The sequence below is a fragment of the Strongylocentrotus purpuratus genome, unplaced genomic scaffold, assembly GCF_000002235.5.
Source record: "Strongylocentrotus purpuratus isolate Spur 01 unplaced genomic scaffold, Spur_5.0 spur5_scaffold_16, whole genome shotgun sequence".
NCBI lineage: Eukaryota > Metazoa > Echinodermata > Echinoidea > Camarodonta > Strongylocentrotidae > Strongylocentrotus > Strongylocentrotus purpuratus.
The window spans coordinates 31,891,479-31,913,279 of NW_022145601.1; the positions used below are offsets into that span (position 1 = coordinate 31,891,479).

Consider the following 21,801-nt stretch of genomic DNA (forward strand, 5'->3'; position numbering starts at 1 on the left):
CCGCCGCTATATAGCCGGTCGTCGAGCATGCAGGATATGGCATAGGCTGCCTAATGGTACGCACGCGTATTCCGCACAAGCCTTCCACAGTAAGTTACTGTTACAGAATATAATCCAGAGGCGGTGATCTACAGTAGCTGAGTAGCGCGCGCGCGCTGGACGACTAGTTTTACAATATCTTACTGGGTCATCAGTATAATCCAGGAGACAATATAGTTCCAGTACATTACTAGACCCTATTGCAACTATATCACCTGGGTTACAGAATATATATTCTGCTCTGATATATACTGAGCGACTTTGGGTCACCTGCTTCGATACCTTACTGGCTCGATTATTGGTATCAGGTGGTTATGTCAAATTAATGTTTGTATGTATGTAAGGGTGAATGACTATGTACGTAACGATACAATTGTAAGCTTTTTTATTTCCTTTAGCAGCTCTGCAGATATTTATCGTGACGTCACATTTGTTTGTGGGGGGGGGGGGCAAGTGAGATCCAGCGAAATGCATTGTTATTTTAGTTACATGGCAATATCCCGAATGTTCAATATTATTGGAATGAACAAGGGTTAATAATTCTCAAAATGATATAGGATTCGTATTTCCAAAAATTATTTCTATGATGACTATTTTCATTTCCCACTCATTACATTGTTCCCTTCTCTGTGTTCAGAAAGCGCATGTCTCTCAACACCGTGTCTAAATGGAGGGACTTGTTAGCAACATAATACACACACATGTATTATATAATACATGTGTACGTGCGTGTGTTCCTTTGTGCGCGGGTCTTGTTTGTTTACGCGGCCTTTTGGTCCTCCATTATATAACAAAGTACTTTTTAATTTTCATTCTTGTGTTTAGTGATCAAAATTCTTTGCATTGTACGGAAGCTTCAACGTGCAGAGAGAAGGCGGCTTGTTAGTGCCTAGAAGACGAGAAAACGAGTTGTTAAAGCCGCGAAGTCCCCATGCTTAAGATGAGAATGCTAGAAGGCGACTAGATTAAAAAAATCACCAAGGCACTTTGTTAAGGCCGAGAAGACTTGAAGGCGCCTAAAGCCCCTTTCACACCGGATCTGCGTAGAGTTGCGTAGTGTTGAGTACCGACTATGCCGAAGTTAAGCTGCGTACTCATGAATAAATTGATGCTTCGGCGTAGTCCCTGCGTAGGTTTTGCGTAGGCTTGCGTATAGTTACGTACCCTGTGCGTAGGCACCGCGTACCTACGGCGTAGGCAATTGGCGTAGGGTTACGTACGTTTGCGTAGCCCTCTCGTAGGGTTACGTACGCTTGCGTAGGCCTGGCGTAGGGTTGCCAAAAGTGGCATTTGGTACACGGTTTTGACCGTTATATTTTCAATTTTTTAGTAGGTATTAACAACTGCTGAGGCTATTTTGCAGTAATGTTAATTTTTTCAATATATTATTTTCCAAAAATGCTGACATTTTCGTGGATGTACTACTGATGTACTGATGTGATTCGATACCTCAAAACGCCAACAAAAGAGCGCTTATTTTGATTTGTGAATAAATGTGGACAGAAGTCTGATATTTGTTGATCATATCCTTTTTTTCACTCATTTGTAAATATCATTCCATAACAGTTTCCTGAAAGTTTGAAGACGATAGCTGTTGTCCTTTGTCCGTAGCGTATATGTATGTGACAATGTAATGATATAAATGTTAGTCATTTATTACTTCTGACACACACACTTACTCAGTCTCACTAACAGAGTGAGACAAAATTATTTCTTTGCTCATTTAAATTTAAAAAAATTATTTTACAAACATACAAACAGGGCCATAAACGTACACACAAGCAAACAAACCGACACAAATACATACAGATTTCCACAAAACATAATAACATTTCGCATGAGGCATCAGTTTGTGAGTCTTATCTCTGTTTATTATATCAACAGCCTGAGATGTCAACATCACAAATTGAATAAACAATAACAAGCAAAACATGTCAGTCTAAAAATCCTTGTAGTAGTACAAACAGAATTACAAGCAAGAATACAAAATAAAGTCAAAGAAACACTTTTTCTTCATGAACAGAATAAATGTGAGAACGCACACATGTAAACAAAAATAGCATTTCCCTTCAAAATAATGATCAATACCTGCCAAGTTTACATCCAGGTATATACAACAAAAAATCTGTATACGTTTTTAATGCTTCGTCGGACTGGCGTAGGGTAGCGTATTTTTGCGTAGGCTTGGCGTACAGTTGCGTAGGCTTGGCGTACAGTTGCGTAGTTTCTGCGTAAAAAGTCTACGCCGAAGGTACGCGAAAAAAATTAAACATGTTTAATTTGTTGCGTTCATCTCGCCTACCCATTTGCGTCCCTCCGCGTACAGTTGCGTAGGGTTGCGTACGATCGGCGTAGTCGCTACGCAACTCTACGCAACTCTAAGCAAGGCCCGGTGTGAAAGCCCCTTTAGCGAGTTGTTAATGCACGCCTTCTCACCTTCCCGTCTTACGGGTCTTTTGCAAGTTAAACAAGTCGCCTTCTCGCTGCACGTTTAAGTTTCCCTAGCATTGGGCACTTCTTGGAGCAGTTCACTTTAAAGTAGATGAACAAACACAGAATTGAAATTTGTCAAGGGCTTTTTTCAATACTTTTTATTCACTCTATTTTGTGAAGCTATTTGCCAGAATATCTCATGGATATCTCCTCGGTTCGAAAAAGTCGAATTTCCGGTGGGTGAAAACGGAACATTTGCAAATTCAACAGGAATGTGTCCATTCAACACTACTCAAGGTTGGTTTTGATGGTCTTTCATCCTTTTTTAATTTGAGGAATTAGACGGTGGATTTGAATAGCACGATCATTTATAGGCTTGTGCAGATATGGCGCGGTGATCCGCCACAAAAAAAAAACCCTCCGAGTTTATTTTTTTTTTGGTAACGTGTTAATGAAAGGCAACTGCGCGATCGAGAACGACTCATTTATTCGCAATATCTTTTCCAAAATAGCCTTGATATCATGTTTTTCAACCGATGTAGTTTGTTTTCACTTCATTATTAAACACTAGCGAATCAAGATAGGGGCTTGGAGTCTAAAAGCCCCTCCCTATAGATATTCAAACCCCAAAACTGTTTTCATGAATAAAAATGAATTTAAGAGAGGCACACGTAGAAAATAAATAAAGACCCCAAGCATCCAGCCCTCAGACCTAAATTGATATTCTAGATCCGTGCGTGTTGTTAAATGTATTAAATTGAATTGCTTGAGTAAATGTCAACCAGAAGGTTCTTTCTTACTTTATTGATGTCTCCTTCTTTCTTCTATGGTAATAATTGTTTGCCAGTGTTCTTTTGATAAATGTAATAAAATATGTGACTGCTTTTTTATACCGAACAGCCAATGTCCCCATTGGACGGGCTCTGTGTTTTGGCGATGGTATTACTCAGAGCCAGTGGCAACCTGTGGATAATTGCGGACCATTTAGAAATGTCACAGATATTCTCACCGAGATTGCACAGGTTTTTTTAATTTTCTTTACAAATTTGATCATTGAAAAGAGGCTTTTAAATAACCTTCATATGTAATGCAATTTTGTTTATTATATTGTAGATACCACTGATCATTACAACCTGAAAAAGTTTGATAAATAATTCCAACAAAAAATAAAAGTATAAACTGACCTATTAATGGGTGGATTTCACCTGATTTGGTACATTATTTTTACCCAGTATTGTGTTCAGTTTTGATACACAACAAACATTTATATTCCTTTCTTACTCATCTTTTTTTAAAGAGTGTATCCTTACGTTAGATTTGAAAACTATAAAATCATGCCTAACAGGTAACGAATAGCCCATTGTTAATCAATAAAACTGATTTATAATAATCACATTCCTTTTTATTTATTTTTCATTCAAGGCGGCAAAATATTCTCTGTCATATTCATTGACAACTACTTATCTTTATTAGTTAACTCTTGATACAGCATTTAAACCCAGGAATTAGTAGAAGTTTACTGAATTATTGCATTTATAAGATGTTGTTCTGATTAAAATCAGTTGACAATCGTAGGCGATTATAGCTGCCAAATTTGTTCGGAAATTATTTACCATCTTCCGGTTTATGACTTGTGAAATAAGATATTATGGGACACATTTTTTTTAATTTGTTTACAATAATGATGGCATATGGAGAAGAAAAAAAAGAACCTTCTTTATGTGTCTTTGCAATACAGTACAACCCAGAAAAAACGAAACCGAGAATTATCGATGTTTTATCAAAGCTTAATCACGATTAAAGTGATGCATGCATTTCCATAATTTGATTAAACGAATTCGTTTTCACTGGCTGCCTGCCGTAGCAACAAGCAGAATTGACAAAAGACTTAACTCCGTTTCGTTGACGACCAGACATAGACGAAAGACTTAATGCATGGCTGATTGTCAATGAAATGAAAGTCTTTTGTCAATTCTGCTTGTTGCTACGGCAGGCAGCCAGTGAAAACGAACAATTTAAAGCAAATTATGGAAATGCAAGCATCACTTTAAACAAACAGAACGTTGTTATTCCTTGCTCATTTTTCCTGATTGAGGTGTCATATGAAAGGGCAGAAAATAAACTTTCTAGAAATGTGAATTCTTCTTCGAAATTCAGATACCGCCCGCCTAATGACTTTTTGGTTTCCTTCCTTCAAATTGCTTTTAATCAATCATGCGTGAAATATGCATCATATGAGTTGCATCGAATGAAAGAGGAGGATCTAAGCTTTACAAATATGTGTCATTTATTAATTATAATTGTGATTAAATTATGATGAAACATCGATACTTCTCGGTTTCGTTTTTTCTGGGTCGCACTGTATTGTAAAGGAAACATGTTCGCTAAGTTTATGTTACCTTATGAAAGGAAAGTCGTATCGCTCACCGTGTACATGCTGTAAGGATATTTTTCCCCCAAATTTTAGGTAATCGTAGGTGAAGAAAATGCAGTTGAAGTGAGCCAGCAAGTATCATCTGTTACTTCCAACATCGAAGATATCACATCAGATGACATCACGTTAGTGGCGGAGATAATATCAAACATTGTGCAGCTAAATCTTACTAGTGAAGAGGTATTCTACACAATGCCAGACCAATCTTATTGAATATGAAATTGTGATGGTTGATGAATTTTATTATGTTTCAATAATTATCTCATGGGAAAAATTGAACTCTTCCCTCCAATACATGCATAAAATTGTCATAGATGTGAAAGAGGTCAATCCCATAACCGGTTTTAACGACATTGGACGCCTTGAAGCTAAACTACTGTCTGTGAGTGAACAAGTTAATAGAGCCTAACCCCGTGTCGTGCTCTTGTTGGAAATTTCGTATAATATTTTATTTGTTCCAATACATATTTAGGTATGTCACTGTCATTTTATATTTTTTTGACCCCTTGGCGGTTGGTTCTTCAAGAAGTTGTGTAACAGCCTTAAAATGACAGCTGTGCTAAATAAGGCTGTAATGCTTTGTAATACCTTATCATCATTTAGTTTGATTTTTAAGATTTGGCAACTTTCTCCTACTAACGATTAAATCATCTTCACCTTTGGCTTTTGAATTGACAGGTAACAAAGTCTATAACGAGTATTGTGAGCAATATAGCCCAGGTAGAAACAGAGGAACTTGAGGCCTCAGAGGAAGAAGGTGGGGCAATAAGTAAATTTGTCCAGGCTTTTGAGGAACAAATCAGTCGTGTTGAGGTTGCCGATGGTGGGATGCTCAACATTCAGCAGCCAAATGTAGCCGTACAGGTGATTTTACATGTATATCATAGGTTATGAAAAAGTAATTTGATTTCAACAAGTATACTAAAATAAATTAATTTCAAAAACTTGACGCTGCCATTCATTCATTGTAGTCTCATTCAATATGGTGTCCAACAACGCGCGACACTTATTATAGTTTTAAACAAGATCTACCAAACAACATCATTATTTGTGCATTTATGTGTGCGGGGTACAACACATTTTGAATTTGGGGGTGCCTTACTTGGGCGTCTGTGCATGGTGCTAATCGCCTCATTTTCAATCATCATCAACGATAATGATAATAAAACTAATGAAAATTATTTATAATTATATTAATAATATTAATAATATTGATGATAGTGATGACAATAATAACACTAATATTGTGATGATGATGATGATGATAGTGATAGTGATAATACCATGCGATTTGTAAGACGCCAAAGCCACTTGAAATAAATCAAAGACTCAAGGTGCAAAGGAGAAATCACATAAAAGCATCTGCATGTCATACAACAAACTACAGAAGATAAAATAAAGGGAAACAATATTCCAATCCAAATGGACATGATTTTAGATTATTTTTGAACACCTCAACTGAAGAACATTTCACAGCGAAGGCTCTGCATGAGCAAAGGTTCCCTCTCCCAGTTCCTCTTTCCAGGTAATTATAATTATAGTAATAATAACAACAAAATAATACTTATTTTGATATTATTGTTAATAAAAAATAATAATCATGAAGACAATTATAACGATAATGATAATGATAGTCATAATAACAATAATGATGATGATGATAATGATAATAACGATAATAATAATTGAAGTTCTAATTCACATAACAGGTTCAGAGTGTACTTGCTGACGACGTAATGAGCGGTCTTGTGCTTTCGCTTGTTGGATCCAGTCTTTCAGACCTGACTCAGTCCAATATTACCATCAGTGCTCCGACCCAAGATGACCGCGATGACGTCGTTGCTACCGGACCGGACATCATCGCTCAGGTCAAAATTCCACCTTCAGTTTCATCCGTCATTTCGTCCACGGCCCTACTCTCAGGATCGGCGTCGAATGGCAGTGGCGATTACGTCCGGGTCAACTTCAATGTATTTTCAACTCCAGCCCTGTTCATGTCTAAATCATTGCGCACAATCAGTGCGGATAATGAAGGCTTCAATCGATCGGCTAACTCTCCCGTGATTTCTCTCAGTATTGGTCAAGGGAAATTAGCAGCCTTGAACGAATTCATCAATTTTACCTTCACTACAATAATGGTAAGACCTATAACAATAAAATGGCATAATAATTTTTGTTTTCATATATTATATATATTTGAAATATGCCTTTAGCAGTATTTATAAGTAACTAAATTGTAGACATACATTATATAAGGGGAAATCTATACATCATATGATTTAAAATGTATTTATTTTTCTTTTTTGTAATCCTTTGTTTGATTCCCCTCATGATTAATGGGCTTTAAAACTAAACCAATTAAAATTAACTTTCATTCTTCTAGCATGCTTTATTTAACAATTTGTATATGGTTCTATGTATTTCTTGCTGTTTTTGTTGTTGTTGTTGTGTAGTCTGGATACGTGAATCCCATGTGCTCATTCTGGGATGAGGAGGAGCAAGATTGGTCCCAAGATGGGTGTGTTCTTGTTTCTGGATTCACATCATCGGATGAGCGCTATGATGAGGAGGGCGTGCGCTGTGCATGTGATCATCTTACCAACTTCGCTGTAATAATGGTCAGTGAAAAGCAATTAGGCATTATTATCACCAGTCAACTACTCCCCGGACAACTATAACCCGACAAACTTAGGCCAAATTAAAAAAAAACATGTTTAGCGTCCTGTTTTTTCGTAAAATAGGAAGGAGGAGGCCCTTTTTTGTCTTTCTTTTTTCAAAATGGCCGCCCGAAATGGCCGCTCGGTATATTTTCCCTGACAGTCGGGCTATTTTTCAACATGGCCGCCGAAATGGTTTATTTTTTTCTTAAATCAGAAATAGATCCATTTTGGCAGTGTTTTTCATGTTTGTTTTTCTTTTTTAAAAAATCAACAACAACAAAAAAATAGGAGGCGGCCCCCAAAAAAGAAGCGGGCGGGGACGCTAAATATGTATATTTTTGCATTGACCTAAATGCAGTTGGTTACTAGAGCTTTAATTAGCGTGATACTCCTCTTAATAACCCAGGGGTATAATTGGTCCTACGGATTAAATAGTAAGCAAATATTAATCGACTACGAGGGTAATGGTGCAAACTTTCTTCGCCGAGGTGATCTCGGGGCTACTATCTTCCCGAGCCGCAAGGCGATGGATGATGGTAGCCCCGAGATCTCCGAGGCGATGATAATTTGTATCCATTGCCCGACTAAAGGAGGTTAATATTCGTTTTATATCCCACATCGGCAATAAAGTCTATTTAAAGTGAGTTTTACATAATTATAAGAAATGATTATGCAGACAGTTTAGCTTCAGCTAGATTTTACAAAGCACAACATGCATACATGTAATACAGTCGATGCGCGCTCATTTGACATTGACATTGACTTTGACATTTCGCGTAACCTACTTTGCTATGCGTATTTAATGGGCAAGGATGGGCAAGTAGGGTAGCAGCCAAAAAGGTAGATAGTACTTACGTATACCTTTTTCGTGCTCTGTACAATCGCAGTGCAAACAACTATACATGAGGGATATAATATGGTCTTTGTATTATATAGTAAGAGGCAGTATACAAATATTGACTTCTCATGAGGATGATGGTTGGAATTATCACTCCCAAGGTGGTGTTCATACCGGCCCTTGTATCACTCCCAAAGCGAAGCCGAGGGGATGATAGAAGGGCCGGTATGAACACCACCGAGGGAAAGATAATTGTAACCACCATTCGATTACAGAGCAGTCCATATTTGTTTTATATACCCCATCCTTTTCATTGATTCATGAATAGGTCCAGAAAAGAAATCCAATATCAAGAGTCTATTTGCTCCTCACAGTAACATATTTACAGTCTTTTAAAGTTTAAAACAGATTCAAATATCCAACGCTAAAAGAAATCCAACATACGGAGATCCAATCTATACAGGTACTGAAGTATTAAAGGTAGTGCAGTTAAGCTATGGTCACAAATCAGAGCAGCGACCGACCGATCAGTAGCCTGCTCGGTCGCTGCTGGAATTTAGGCATCGCCCAGCGATTTTTGGAGAAGTCGAGCAGGCTGTAGAGCCCAAGCGATGCCTGGGCGGTGACCTGTCGATTTCCCGTCGGTCGCCGTTCGATTTTAGGTAAAAACTGGGCGAAATTACGGAGCTTTTTCGCGCGGTGTCCCGGCAGTGACCGACCGGTGAACCTCCGATTGCCGGGCGGTCTCCCACCAGCCACCAGCTGATTTTAAAGAAATTGCCCGGCGGCCGGTCAGTGATCGACGGGGCTCCAAAATACGCCCGGTGCCTGGCCGTTTTAGGTCAAAAAACGAAACCACTAGGTCAAAGGCTGCCGACCGATTTTGGACTCTCCGCCCAGTGACCGACTGATCTCTCAGCGGCGACTGCTTGACAACCTTTGACCTAGGGGCTTCGATTTTTGACCTAAATCGCTCGACGGTGAACGCTCGATTAGGTCGGCGCCCGGGTGGAGACCGCCCGGTCGCCGAGCGTAGTCTGGGCGGCGAGTGAAAGTGAGCAGGCGCCGCCCGAATTTTTACTCCGCGCTAAAATTTCAGCAGCGACCGAGCGATGCCTTAAAAACGAGCGGTGCCTGGGCAGCCGCCGCTCGGTGGCCGGGCAAAATTGGCTAAAAACTCGCCGCTCGGCCGCCGAGCAGGCTACTTTTGGGTTTTGTGACCATAGCATTACTGCAGCTCCTCGCAAATTGTATGTCTTGAGCGCTACGACGCCGCAGGAATTGCCCGCTGAAGGGCATTTGAAAACCCGTACGCTCTGTGTGTGTTCAAAAGTAGCGGAAGGGTTAGGCGTACTGTAACAGGGTTTTTCGCGTTCTATTATTTGACCTTAGGTCAATTGATAGAACGCCAAAACCCTCTGACGCAATGATAGATCGAGATGCTCCTTGTCATGTGATATAGTTTTGACCAATCAGTGAATAAGAATCTATGTGTGAAGTATATAATACATCTTTACGCCTGCTGTAATACGAATGGATACGGTTACTAGTTTCTTTCCAGACAGGTGAATACGACCAGGTGTTTGGGGACGAGCGGTCATTATTCTTCCTCTAACAGTCGCCCTTTTACTGTCGAAAAGCAATATAGTAAGCGGTTGGTCTTCAATTGGATAGAAATCATAATCTCACTTTGGAAATCAAATACATTTTGAATGTATGGACTCTTGTGTGAAAGGTAGTAAAGTGATATCCTTTTCTTTTTTTACATCAGTAATATGAATTGTCACCACTTTCTATTTGAAATAAACGACACAGAGACTTTAGGAAAGTTCATTTCAAATTATCAGTTTCATTTGAGCATTCGAAGAAGATGTTTCAGTTTGAGCTCCAATCAAATTCATGTTACTTACAGGATATCCATAGACAGAAGGATCCATTAATCGAGACATACAACATCCTGACTTACATTGGATGCTGTATTTCTATCTTCAGTCTTCTTGTCACATTGGCGACCTACCTGTGGAACAAGTGAGCTCATACAAAAAATATGCAATTATTAATGAAAGACAAAGGAGACAAAATATGTAATTATTCTCTGGCCATTCTATGTAAACTTTTGAACAAAGAATGGTTACTTAGACTATGAAAGACATGCATTTTAAGAACTTGCAAACATGCAAACTTAAATATGCCCCCTTTTTATACACATTATCTCGTAATCAAATGATTTGTGAAATACGTGTAAAACTGCAGCACAGTTCTGTTTTGTATATCACTTCTGTTTGAACCACTATCAACAATGTACAGTTAGTGGTAGAAAGGGGAGGAGGAGGGGGAGGAGGAGAAGAAGAAGAAGAAGAAGAATAAGAAGAAGAAGAAGAAGAAGAAGAAGAAGAAGAAAAAGAAGATGGAGAAGAAGAAGAAGAAGAAGGAAAAGACAAACAGCCATAATTATGATTACTTAATTGGTGATATAAAGGTTGTGTGACGAGTAGAGGGTAATAAATAGTTTACAATATTCATTTGTCAAATTCATATCAATTTAATATATCGATATTCTATCAACTTTGTAGATCAAACCCTCTGCCTCATGATTTGCAGTTTGTATAGAATAGGAAACGTTATCATTTCGAACACCTTTGGCGTACATATTTTTCTAATTTGACATCGTCATGAATAGTTACACCCAGATTGATTTTATTCAAACGCGTCTCCATTCTGAGGGCTTGTGCCTAGTATTAAAAGAGGTATATAAGTAGTGCAAAATCACGTAATCTCCTTCACTTCACACAGATTTGCCGCCTATTTTTTTCTTTGTTATTCTTGTTACAATCTTGATAGGGATTTGAGAACCAAACAGACTAACCAGATCTTCATCTGTCTGTGCCTGACCTTGCTGTGTCTCTACACGACATTTGTCATCATGATCTCTCTGGATTATATCAGAGATTATCGTGATGTCCAAGCTGGACCCTGTTGGTTCCTGGCGGCCTTAGTTCACTACTTCGTTTTGTCTTCCATTGCATGGATGGGTGTAGAAGGGTACAATACCTACCTCATCATTGTGAAGATCTTCAACACCTACATCCAGAATTTCATGATCAAGGCTTTCTTAGCTGCATGGGGTATGATATTTGTTTCCTTAAATCTTTTGTTCTTGGAATGTCTGGGTTTTGTTTATACATAAATATGTCTCTAGATCAGAAACCTTCGATTGAGTTGTTTCAACTTATACTGAAAGTATCCATACAAAAATTGAGTGTGGCAATGTGCACCAACCTGCTCTGCTGGGATTAACTTTCCGCAATAAAATAGTGATGAACGGGCGATCAAAGGAATTTTTTCTTCTCTGTTTCTTAATGAACGAAATAAATCAAAAACTCTAGCACGATATTCCAATCATTTATCCAAACTAACTAAATTGACATTTATTGTGAAAAAATCACATTAGGACGGACTATAGTCTAACAGGCATCAACTAATAATGCAAATGAATTCGTCATTTTTTACATTATGTGTAATTTATTCATTGTTAGTATCAAACGGCACTCGACATGGCATGTGATTTGTACAAAGAAGACTCTAAACCCCACAGTATAATAATCGAGATATCTAATTCTTACAAAAGATAATTATAGTGTCGCCTTAACCGTGAGAAAAGCTTGTGAGCTGGACAGCACAACCATAACATGAATAGGTCTATCGAAGAAACGGGGAAAGGAATATGCTAGGCCCATGTCCAATATAGGCGTAGTAAAAATGATTAAACAAATCGTATTTCCTCATACACGTATGTCATTTCAGGAATTCCTGCTTTCATCGTGGTTCTTACCGGAGCAATTGCTAGAGGCTCTTATGCTCATGATGATATGTAAGTGCTAATACTTGAAAGTTTAGCTGGAATACTGGACTGCATAGCATAAGGCTACCCTATTGATCTTCAAATTTCAGATTCAGCAAAAGCACGTTTTTTGTAATTTAAACTAGTTTATATATAGGCATTTGGTATTTTGGTAACTCATGAGTTAGCAAGTGTGCAATTATATCTAGAATTCGTATCTTATATCACCTTCGCGGATATGTGGTGTGATCCAAGCTCTAGAACGGCCGCCAACTATAAACAGTCACCACACATACTTACATCTCAGATATTGTTGGTAACGGATGGGACAAGAAAGCTTGGATTGCCAAAATAAATAGTTATATAATATTGGATGGCTTTGAATGTGATACAATAATATATTGCTCTCGCTATGACAATATATTCTTATTCTTGGATCACACGAAAACAAAGCCATTCTATATTATCATTATTATTATAAGTATTATCTATATCAGGCTGACTTGCAAAATAACAAAATCTGCGACAGTTGAAGTTCCCGGATCACAGAGCAATACGAAAAAAATATTGATCTGCCATCCGGGTACTGCGCTAAATATATAAAATACACTGATTTTGTTGTACCACTTGGAAGCCTTATACAGTTAATAATGGGGGGAAATGTATACAATGAAAATTCTTCAGTTAACATGTTTTCAGGACCACAAACATTACCTATAACTGTCACTAAGACAGTGAGTATTGATTAATTAATTCAGACACTTTACAAAATGCATACTTTCTATTAACAGATGCTTTCTACAATTCTGGGCTCAAGTCGGTGGTCTCCTGATTCCCATGTCCACCATCCTCCTCATCAACATTGTCATCTTCATTCTGGTGGTTCGACAATTGCTCCGATTAGCCAACATCGCTGGTCGAGTGAAAGGAGAGGCTAAGGTAGAACGTCGAGAGACTATCGAACGCGTCCAGAACGCGATCTGCATCTTGTTCCTGCTCGGTCTGACCTGGGTCACCGGATATCTTCTTTTGATCCCGTCATTCAGTCAGGTAAAGCCAACTAGCTTCAAGAATAATTCCTGTGTGGTATCCATCTCTTCTACAAAATATCTTTAGAACTCATGTATGATAATTAAATACACCTGCAATAACCCTTTAGATGTTTAGTATCTGAAGAACATGAGAGAGAATGACATATACCTAATTATTATTTCTAAAACATTTGCTTTTAACAGGTGGCTCAGCCAATCTTCGTCGTCCTTAACTCCTTCCAAGGATTTTTCATCTTTCTACTCTACTGCGTCCGGAATCCTCACATCCGTAAGAAATGGGGACTAACTTGTTTCGACGAGTTCCTAAAGAAAGAAGCAAGCACTTCCAGCGGTGGGGTAAGCTCGACGGCGCTATCCTCGTCACTTGGCATGGTAAGCAAATTGCGCCCAGGAGCCTCGGGTAATTACTCGTTGCCTATGATAGACGACCATCCCGATCCTATTTGTATGTTCAGTCCGACCTATGATGATAGCCAGGTTGAGGATGGGGTCACACCACCTATGAACGAAGATATCCAACGTTCTTCAGAGGAACAGAAGAAGTACACAGATTGTGATGCAAAAAGCACCGATGTCGTTGCGGTAAGTCTCCCTCTTGATGCATCCGTCCCAGAGGCCACTAAGAGAGATGATGATGTTTCCTCCACCACGGTCAGTGTTACTCTGGATGCAACTGATGCCAGGAAAGCTACTGATTCCACCAATGATGCTGCTGTCAGCCTCCCTAAGGATGCTGCGGATGGCACCATCCACAATGAGAGGAGTGATGATGTTGCTTCTGCAACAGGTGATGCTGCCGCCAATCTTCCAATGGATTCGACGGACTTCAGCAAAGTAAATTAGAGCAGTGACATTGATGCCAGTGGCTCAACCGATTTTGCAACAGCAATCGGCACAGTTGAGGTTTTGACTATAGCGATGCATTAATTCTTACTGATTAAAAAAATGCTTATGCATGTAAGCCACACAAAAAAGTTCTTATTAAGAGAGCATGATCTTATATTGGCATACTAGGCAGTAGAGGGGTGGGCTAGGCGTCGCACAGTGGGCCAGGGAGGGACCAAAGTGCGCCAAAACTCATGTTTGGGGATTTCTTTTTTTATAAATCCAGAGGAAATGTTTAGATTTCCAGGGATTTTCGCTTAAATTGTATTACCAACATTTTCTTTGATGTCTAAGCTTTAAGTTGATACCAGATTTGGCTGCCCGATTCTGCCCGTTATTATGTTAGAGCTGTTTTCCTTGCAACATTGCCCCGAAAAATGTGTTTATTTTGGTCTGCGGTGTCAGAACAAGTGTCACGCGCCCCCTCGCGCCGTGATTTATGACCACGAATCCTTCATGATTCATCCGCGGACCCCAAAAACCCACATTTTCGGGGCAATGTGGCAAGGGAAATCGGCTCTAACATAACAATGGACAAGTTTGGGCAGCCAAATTTGGTATCAACTTGAAGCTTAGACATCAGAGAAAAGGGTGGTATAAAAATTCAAGCGGTACACCGCGGAGATCTAAACATTTCTTCTGGATTTATAAAAAACATGGATAATTAGTCCATTTTTCAGTGAATTACCCTATAATATATCATGACGATTGTGTTTCTATTAATTTTAACCCATTCATTCAACGAAATGAACTATCAGGAATATGTGAGAGCAATTTCATATCAATAACTTAAAAACTTCATGTTGAATTGAAAGATTTATAAAATAGGTCACTTTTGCACTAAAACTGTAAATATGTAGGATTTTGCTGATTGAAGTAGTAAATTTATACCCTTATTGTGCATACCGGAATTAAATATTTCACTAAGGTATTCCTCTATGTATTACCTTTCAACTGGGCAAGAAAAAAATTGAAAAAAATAAATCACCGAAAAATAGTTTTGGCGCACTTTGGTCCCTCCCTGGCCCACTGTGCGTCGGCTGACCTACAGATTGACCAATCTCCAACCTTCATTTATTAATTCCTTTGTTGGAGGCAGGTGAGTTTTGAACAATGACAAGCCCCCTGACTCAGCTCATATTTTATTGGATAACAATTTGCAAGTGTTTGTTTGCTTGACTGCTAATGTATGTGTATGCTACTATTCTAATCAACCAGGGGACCTACGTCCTTAACTCAAAACTGACATTAATGAGGATTAATTCCTTACTAAAGGGCACTAATTCAGCACATCGACACGTACAAAAATGCAATAAATTATCAATAATTCATTGCATTTTTCATCCGGGACCCAACAGAAAAAAATTCCTCTGCATGGCCATGCATTATGGTTCAAGGCATATCCACACGAAGGATTTTTTTTTTTCTGTTGGAGGTCGGGAGAAAATGCAATGAATCATTGATAATTTATTGCATTTTCTTTGTGCGTTTTTTTATTTGTGGGTGCTGCCCCCCCCCCTACCCTAGCCCCCGCTGTGTAAAGTCATGTTTCAGTGGCAAAGCAATGGCCTCGTAACTGTAAGGGGCCCAGTATCAAAACCGTGTCGATGTGCTATTTTAGTGCCCTATTGTGAGGCATTAATCCACATTACTGTAATGATGTAGGTTCCCTAGTTGATAAGCAAAGTAGCACACATATGCTTTAGCAGTCACGCAAAACAAACTCTCGCAAATTATTATTCAGTATAATTTTAGAATGTACAGTATTATCTAGATCCATTAGGAATAAATCATTGTCAAAATCATTCCACAAATTGGGGTAAGAAAAGTTATTCTACCTTTCATGACCAACAGTGTATATAGTTATATGTATATTAAATCATGACCTAAGTTCCAGTTCTACAATTAACAGATTTAAATCGATGTACAAAAAAGGGTATTTTTTAAAAGATAATATTCATGGTTGAGTAGGTATTTCTTTTACTCTTCTAATTCTTCTACTTTTATTACATTCTTTACCATCTGTATATAATGTGTGTTTGTTGGTGTGTATGGGCGCGCTTGTATTATGCAAGTATTTTACTTTTTTATTAATTATGTTCATAATCTCGTTCCTGTTTGTTAAAGGGCCCCGATTGCAATTAGAATTCTGCTTCCTAGGAATCCCAACCAATTTATATTGTATATTGTCATTTTAAAATTGTTTTATAAAGGTTGAATAAAGATTGAAAGTTGAAAAAAGGATCACAAGGTCCGCAGTTCGAGACCCGCCACGGAAATAATGTCCTTCAGCGAGACATTAATCTACATTTGCAACACACGACCCAGGCGAGGTAAATGGGTGCCTGTGAGAGGATTATTCCTTGAAATGCACTGTGCGCTGATAACGGCTGCCGGTGCTAAAGCTTAGGGTAATAATTTCAAAGCTCTTTCGAAGCGCTAGGGAAGTTAAAGATAAAGACCAGTTCAGGGGGGGGGGCGTTTCACAAAACTTGTCACCAGTGACAAATGACAATTTGTGTTATAAGCTATTGAAATCCTTGCTTCTTATTGGTTATCAGCAGATTTGTCACTGATTTTGTTATTTGTCATTGAAAAAAAGGTTTGTGAAACGCCCCCTGGTCATGCGTGAAATCAGAAAAGGTTGATCATCTAGCACATAAGTATTGGTGTGTACTGCAAGGTTCTGAAATCCTCAAAATGATAAGAAATTTGGCCCAGTCTTGGTAAAGTTACAAGCACTGTACACAGAAAAATGTATATGGGACTACGCGACACGTGCGCGATATATATCCGATCCGGAAAGATATAATAATTTACCAAATATATCAAATGGTATACGGTTTCCCGGCAAAATAGTTATCATCACGTATTAGTCAAAACATATTCTTTCACATGATTGGTAATAAGAGCTTCCATTTCATTTTTTGTGATCTAAATATAATCTAAATATGACATGTTACAGCCTAAAATGTGGGCCTCATTTTTATGCCACATGTTTGTGTAATCCCATATAGATCTTTCTGTGTACAATTCTTGTTAATTTTAGCAAAACTGGGCCAAATTTCTTATAATTTTGATGATTCCAGAACCTTGCAGTAACCACCAATACTTATTATATGCTACATGATCAACTTTTTCTGATCGATTCCACATCGTTTCTTTCACAGTGCAATTGCGTGACCAGAACTCAACTTTATCTTCTAACCTTTGTCAAGTAATGACAAAAATAACCAAAACCAGCGTTCGTCAAAACTTGAAAAAGGGGCATAGCTATTTTGTATGTATATATCTATATAATCTCTATGCAGTGGATCAGTTGATGTCTCATACATGCAGTTCTTCTTGAAGTTACCCTGTTGCTACATGATTATACTGTCTATATAGTTTCATGTGCTTCTTATTAAATATCAAGTATCTTTTAATAGAAATTGATATCATTATATTTTACTCAGAAAAATGTATATCATTCTAGATTATTTTGGTTGTATTTGTTACCGATTTTGTTAAGCATAAACTTGTTCAGGATGCTCCTGAAAAGAGGAGACCCAAGTTTATCATTAAATTGCTCAACATTCCTGAATTTCATTTGGGTAATGACAGAAAAACTAAATAAATATTTTACGTCCATACAGCGATCAAGTTTAATTGTCTCTCTTCCCTATGCATAATAAGTTACACGAATTAATGAAGAAATCTCATGTAATAAATATGACAGGAACGGACATATAGAAATACAAATGCGAAACCAAAAAATATGTGCAAATGTGCACAGACAACTTTACATATGACGAAATTAATAATCAAAAGAGAATTACCTTTTTAATTTACTATGTGCAAGGTAGGTCTATAAAATAGCCTTGTAAGTATTACACTGGAAATGACAGGCTTTATATCATGACTTTCTATAATTAATACTTTCAAATCAGTTGTCTTTTCGAAACAACTATCATCGACTTGTTTTGTTTTTCTGTCACTGCCATTTCAGCCATAGGCCTATGTGGTTTAATAATCATATTCTTGTTTTCATATGCCAGGGAAAGGAATATGAGGTCCTCGGTGATGTATATACTTATTAGTGAAAACATAATTTGGGATTATTGAGTAATTGCTTATTGTAGCTCGTTTTAATGTGAGATTGCATCATTAATTTATGATACAAAGCATGACAAATCAGAACATTACTGTAATTGTCATTTGTATTAAAGTGCGCGACAAGAAATTTGTAAAATCAAACTTGGTAATAAAGTAAATGGTGGAATGGTTAGTTGATATTCGTATTTCCATTGCTTGTATTTATCGTTTTTAATCAATATTTCATATTCATATTTCCATTGGAGTTTAAAAACATATACAAACAGTTAATATTCTTTACAAAGCTGTCGAAGCTAGCAAAAGTAAAATAACAATAGAACCCCAAATCCACGAGATCAATAGCATAACCTCGAACCAATCACAAGTCAAGCCCCAATTTCAAAAGGTGGATCACTGAATTATTTCGTATAGCTCATATTGAGGTACAGACACAGGGATCAGGCATTAATATTATTTTAATTATTATAATTATTATTATTATTATTATTATTATTTTTGTTACTTAAACCGCGCTTACAGTAAATGACTAGGATTATGAATATTCATGTTTTTGCTTACCTCGACAAAATGCTTGCCTATACTAAATGGAAAAAATACGGTGGGGTTGGCTGAAATGGACATAATGAACCGATCAGAACTGATCTATGATAATTCATTCTTGTTATCCTTCGTGTGATTGACCTATAACCCATGGGTGTCGACCTATCCCCCAATATTTCAGGTGGGGGGATGGCCTGTACAATCATCCCCCCCCCCCAATAATTTCACCATAAAAAAAATAATTTTAAAATGAAGAGACAAATTAATGATGAGAGTAGTTAATGGTTATTACTCGCAAGATGACCATCAAAAAACACATTTTGCTGTACATGAGACAAGAATAAATTGAATTCTCGCTCATATGGCTTCATCAGGAATCGATGAATTAATTCAATTTGTTCAATCAACAGCATTATAGAAATGCAGTGCGCAAATGCAAAGACGCAGCGTCAAAACGCAACGAGCTAAATGTTAAGCGCAAAGCGTAAAAGTAGCAATTTGCAATGCACATCAGACAATCCTGGACAGTGTAAACATAGATGAACCCTGTGACGATTTCGTGATGAGATCGGAGATAAGGAGAAAGATTTTCGGACATTAGAACTAATAGATCACTAGTTGTTACGTTGTTTCCGTTCACCCTTTTTAAAAGTCACGTCATTGTATCTTTATTTTTATTTTTTTCACTCATTTTATTTCCTGATATTTCCTAAAACATTTTTTATTTTTGGAGAAAGATTATTATGTCACAACTTATTTTTAGTGGGGAAACCGAATTCGGACAAGGATTAATACAGAGAACAGTACAACGAATCGTCTTCTTTCTCTAATAATTTAGTGAAAAGGGCAAAGCTGTTAGGGGGAAACTGAATTCATGAAGGACACGATACAACAAATCGTCTTCTTTCTCTAATAATGTAATAAAATGCGAAAGCTTCCGCGCTTCGCGCAGGAATGGGCGAAGATGAATTCCGACAAGGATTAAGAGTCGAGAATGGTACATAGAATCGTCTTCTTTCTTTAATAATCTAATGAAACGTCAGAGCTTCCGCGCTACGCGCGGAGGAAGGGGAACTTGATTCGAACAAGGTTTAAGAGTTGAGAATGGTACATCGAATCGTTTTCTTTCTTTAATAATCTTATGAAACGTCAGAGCTTCCGCGCTACGCACGGGGGAAGGGGAACTTGATTCAAACGTTAAGGATTAAGAGTCAAGAATGGTACATCGAATCGTTTTCTTTCTTTAATAATCTAATGAAACGTCAGAGCTTCCGCGCTATGCAACTTGCCACACGCTTCTACCTCTTGGTTGCTTTGATCCATTGCGAAAATATTTTGGCACCTATCACCCCCCCCCCCCCCCCCCCAACCACGGATACAAATCTACACCCTTGCCATAATCTTACAATCGCGTGTCAAATTGCGTCTGACGTTCGACTAGTTTCACATGTGTTATATAGGCAATGGCGAGCTAGCGACCTATTTTGACCAAATTACGGTGGGTGAACTTTCAAAAGTCAATGTGACATGAGGGTTCGAATGAAAGAGCTAGTTTTAACGTACGTCGGGGTGGATGTGCTTTTCGTTTAAACAAAAAATGAATTTTTAACGATTTCGGGGGTAAAAGTCAGTAGGCTAACATGTTAGGCTTCTGGACTCTGACGATAGGGGGCGTTGTCCAATGAGACTATTCGGAGCCATATGATGCAGGTATGAAATAATCATCCCCAGTGTGAGTCGGTAATCCTCTACTTGATAATAAATGTCCTTATTTGTTTATTGTTTTTTGTGTCCAAAAAACGTGATGAAACAAAGATACTTTATGATTCAAAGTCAGTCATGTATAAAATTGGGTTTATGCAACATCTCCAAGGTCCAAAACATAACCAGGGTCACACTTTAGACTTAGTTTTTACCCGAAATGATTCAGTGATACTAGACTGTCATACAGTCGACACATGCAATTCTTACCTCCCCTTCCCTCATTGTGATATTAAGGAATGATGGAAGGTATGAATTTTTGCACTGCATATATGTCGCTGTTTTGTTATGGCGACCCCACCTGTGGGTGAAGCTAATAATATATAAACATATACATGTACGTTGGGTTAATATCATATGCATTTAGAAATGTTATACCGACTGAAAATAATCGAGTAAGACTTTCATATACTAGTACTATATTAACCAATCAGCAATAACAACTTGTCTGAACTATAGTCATTAGCACTGTTTTTTCCATAATATCTATTTTTGCAAATAAGTAGGCATAAAATCTATATAGATATATATGTACATACATACATGCACGCACACATACACACACGCACGCACGCACACACACACAAACTATTCTTACCCTTACCGGGGTATGAGTAACCCTAAATTGACGAATATCACCTTGACTACTTATTTTTGATGAATTAAAAAACATGGTCTCCAGCAATATAATGTTATTTCCCTTCACATTTTGGATTGATCATTTCGTTATAAATTTATTTTAAAAAGAATATCACACATTTGCTCATCTCTCATCGAACAGGGACACATTGATCCGTACTCTGCTGATTCAGTTCAGCTCGACCCTTGGTCTAAACGATCACATTTAACAAATGAAAACTTTAAACTCAGACCAACCTCCTGCATTAAACCCGATTTAAAGGGAAAAAATCATACTTAAGCTCGGCGAAGAATAGGGGCCATTGACTTCTATAACTAAAAGAAATGTAGGACTGGACCACAATGCCACATCTCGGATGTTAATCATATGATGTTAATAATAGCTTGATGATTTTACTGAACATCCAGTAACGTACATTTCCTTTAAATCTATAAAAAAAAAAAAAAAGGTTAAAAAGCGGACATCACTCATTATGGGTTAATGTTTAAAAATAGTCACATCTTCTCACGCGAAATAACACATTCATCCTGACTCACACGTAGAGTTTATTAACATTCATTCGCAAGCTTGGAAGTCCGTGTTT

General features: G+C 37.8%; 1 protein-coding gene across 1 annotated transcript; it reads left to right on the top strand.

The window, feature by feature from the left end:
* Window positions 1-5,201: 5,201 nt before the first annotated feature.
* Window positions 5,202-14,140, top strand: LOC100892113 (adhesion G-protein coupled receptor G2-like). The gene is made up of 9 exons (XM_030987527.1): window positions 5,202-5,288; window positions 5,585-5,770; window positions 6,616-7,044; window positions 7,360-7,524; window positions 10,317-10,432; window positions 11,246-11,529; window positions 12,209-12,275; window positions 13,037-13,295; window positions 13,481-14,140. The coding sequence occupies exons 1-9, from the start codon at window positions 5,202-5,204 to the stop codon at window positions 14,138-14,140; spliced, it is 2,253 nt and encodes a 750-aa protein (XP_030843387.1).
* The last annotated feature ends 7,661 nt before the right edge of the window (window positions 14,141-21,801 follow it).

Coding starts and splice junctions, on each gene's coding strand:
- LOC100892113 (XM_030987527.1), top strand. CDS start 5,202: ATGCATAAAATTGTCATAGATGTGAAAGAGGTCAATCCCATAACCGGT. Junction 5,289..5,584: donor TTGAAGCTAAACTACTGTCT/GTGAGTGAACAA, acceptor TTGAATTGACAG/GTAACAAAGTCTATAACGAG. Junction 12,276..13,036: donor TCTTATGCTCATGATGATAT/GTAAGTGCTAAT, acceptor TTCTATTAACAG/ATGCTTTCTACAATTCTGGG.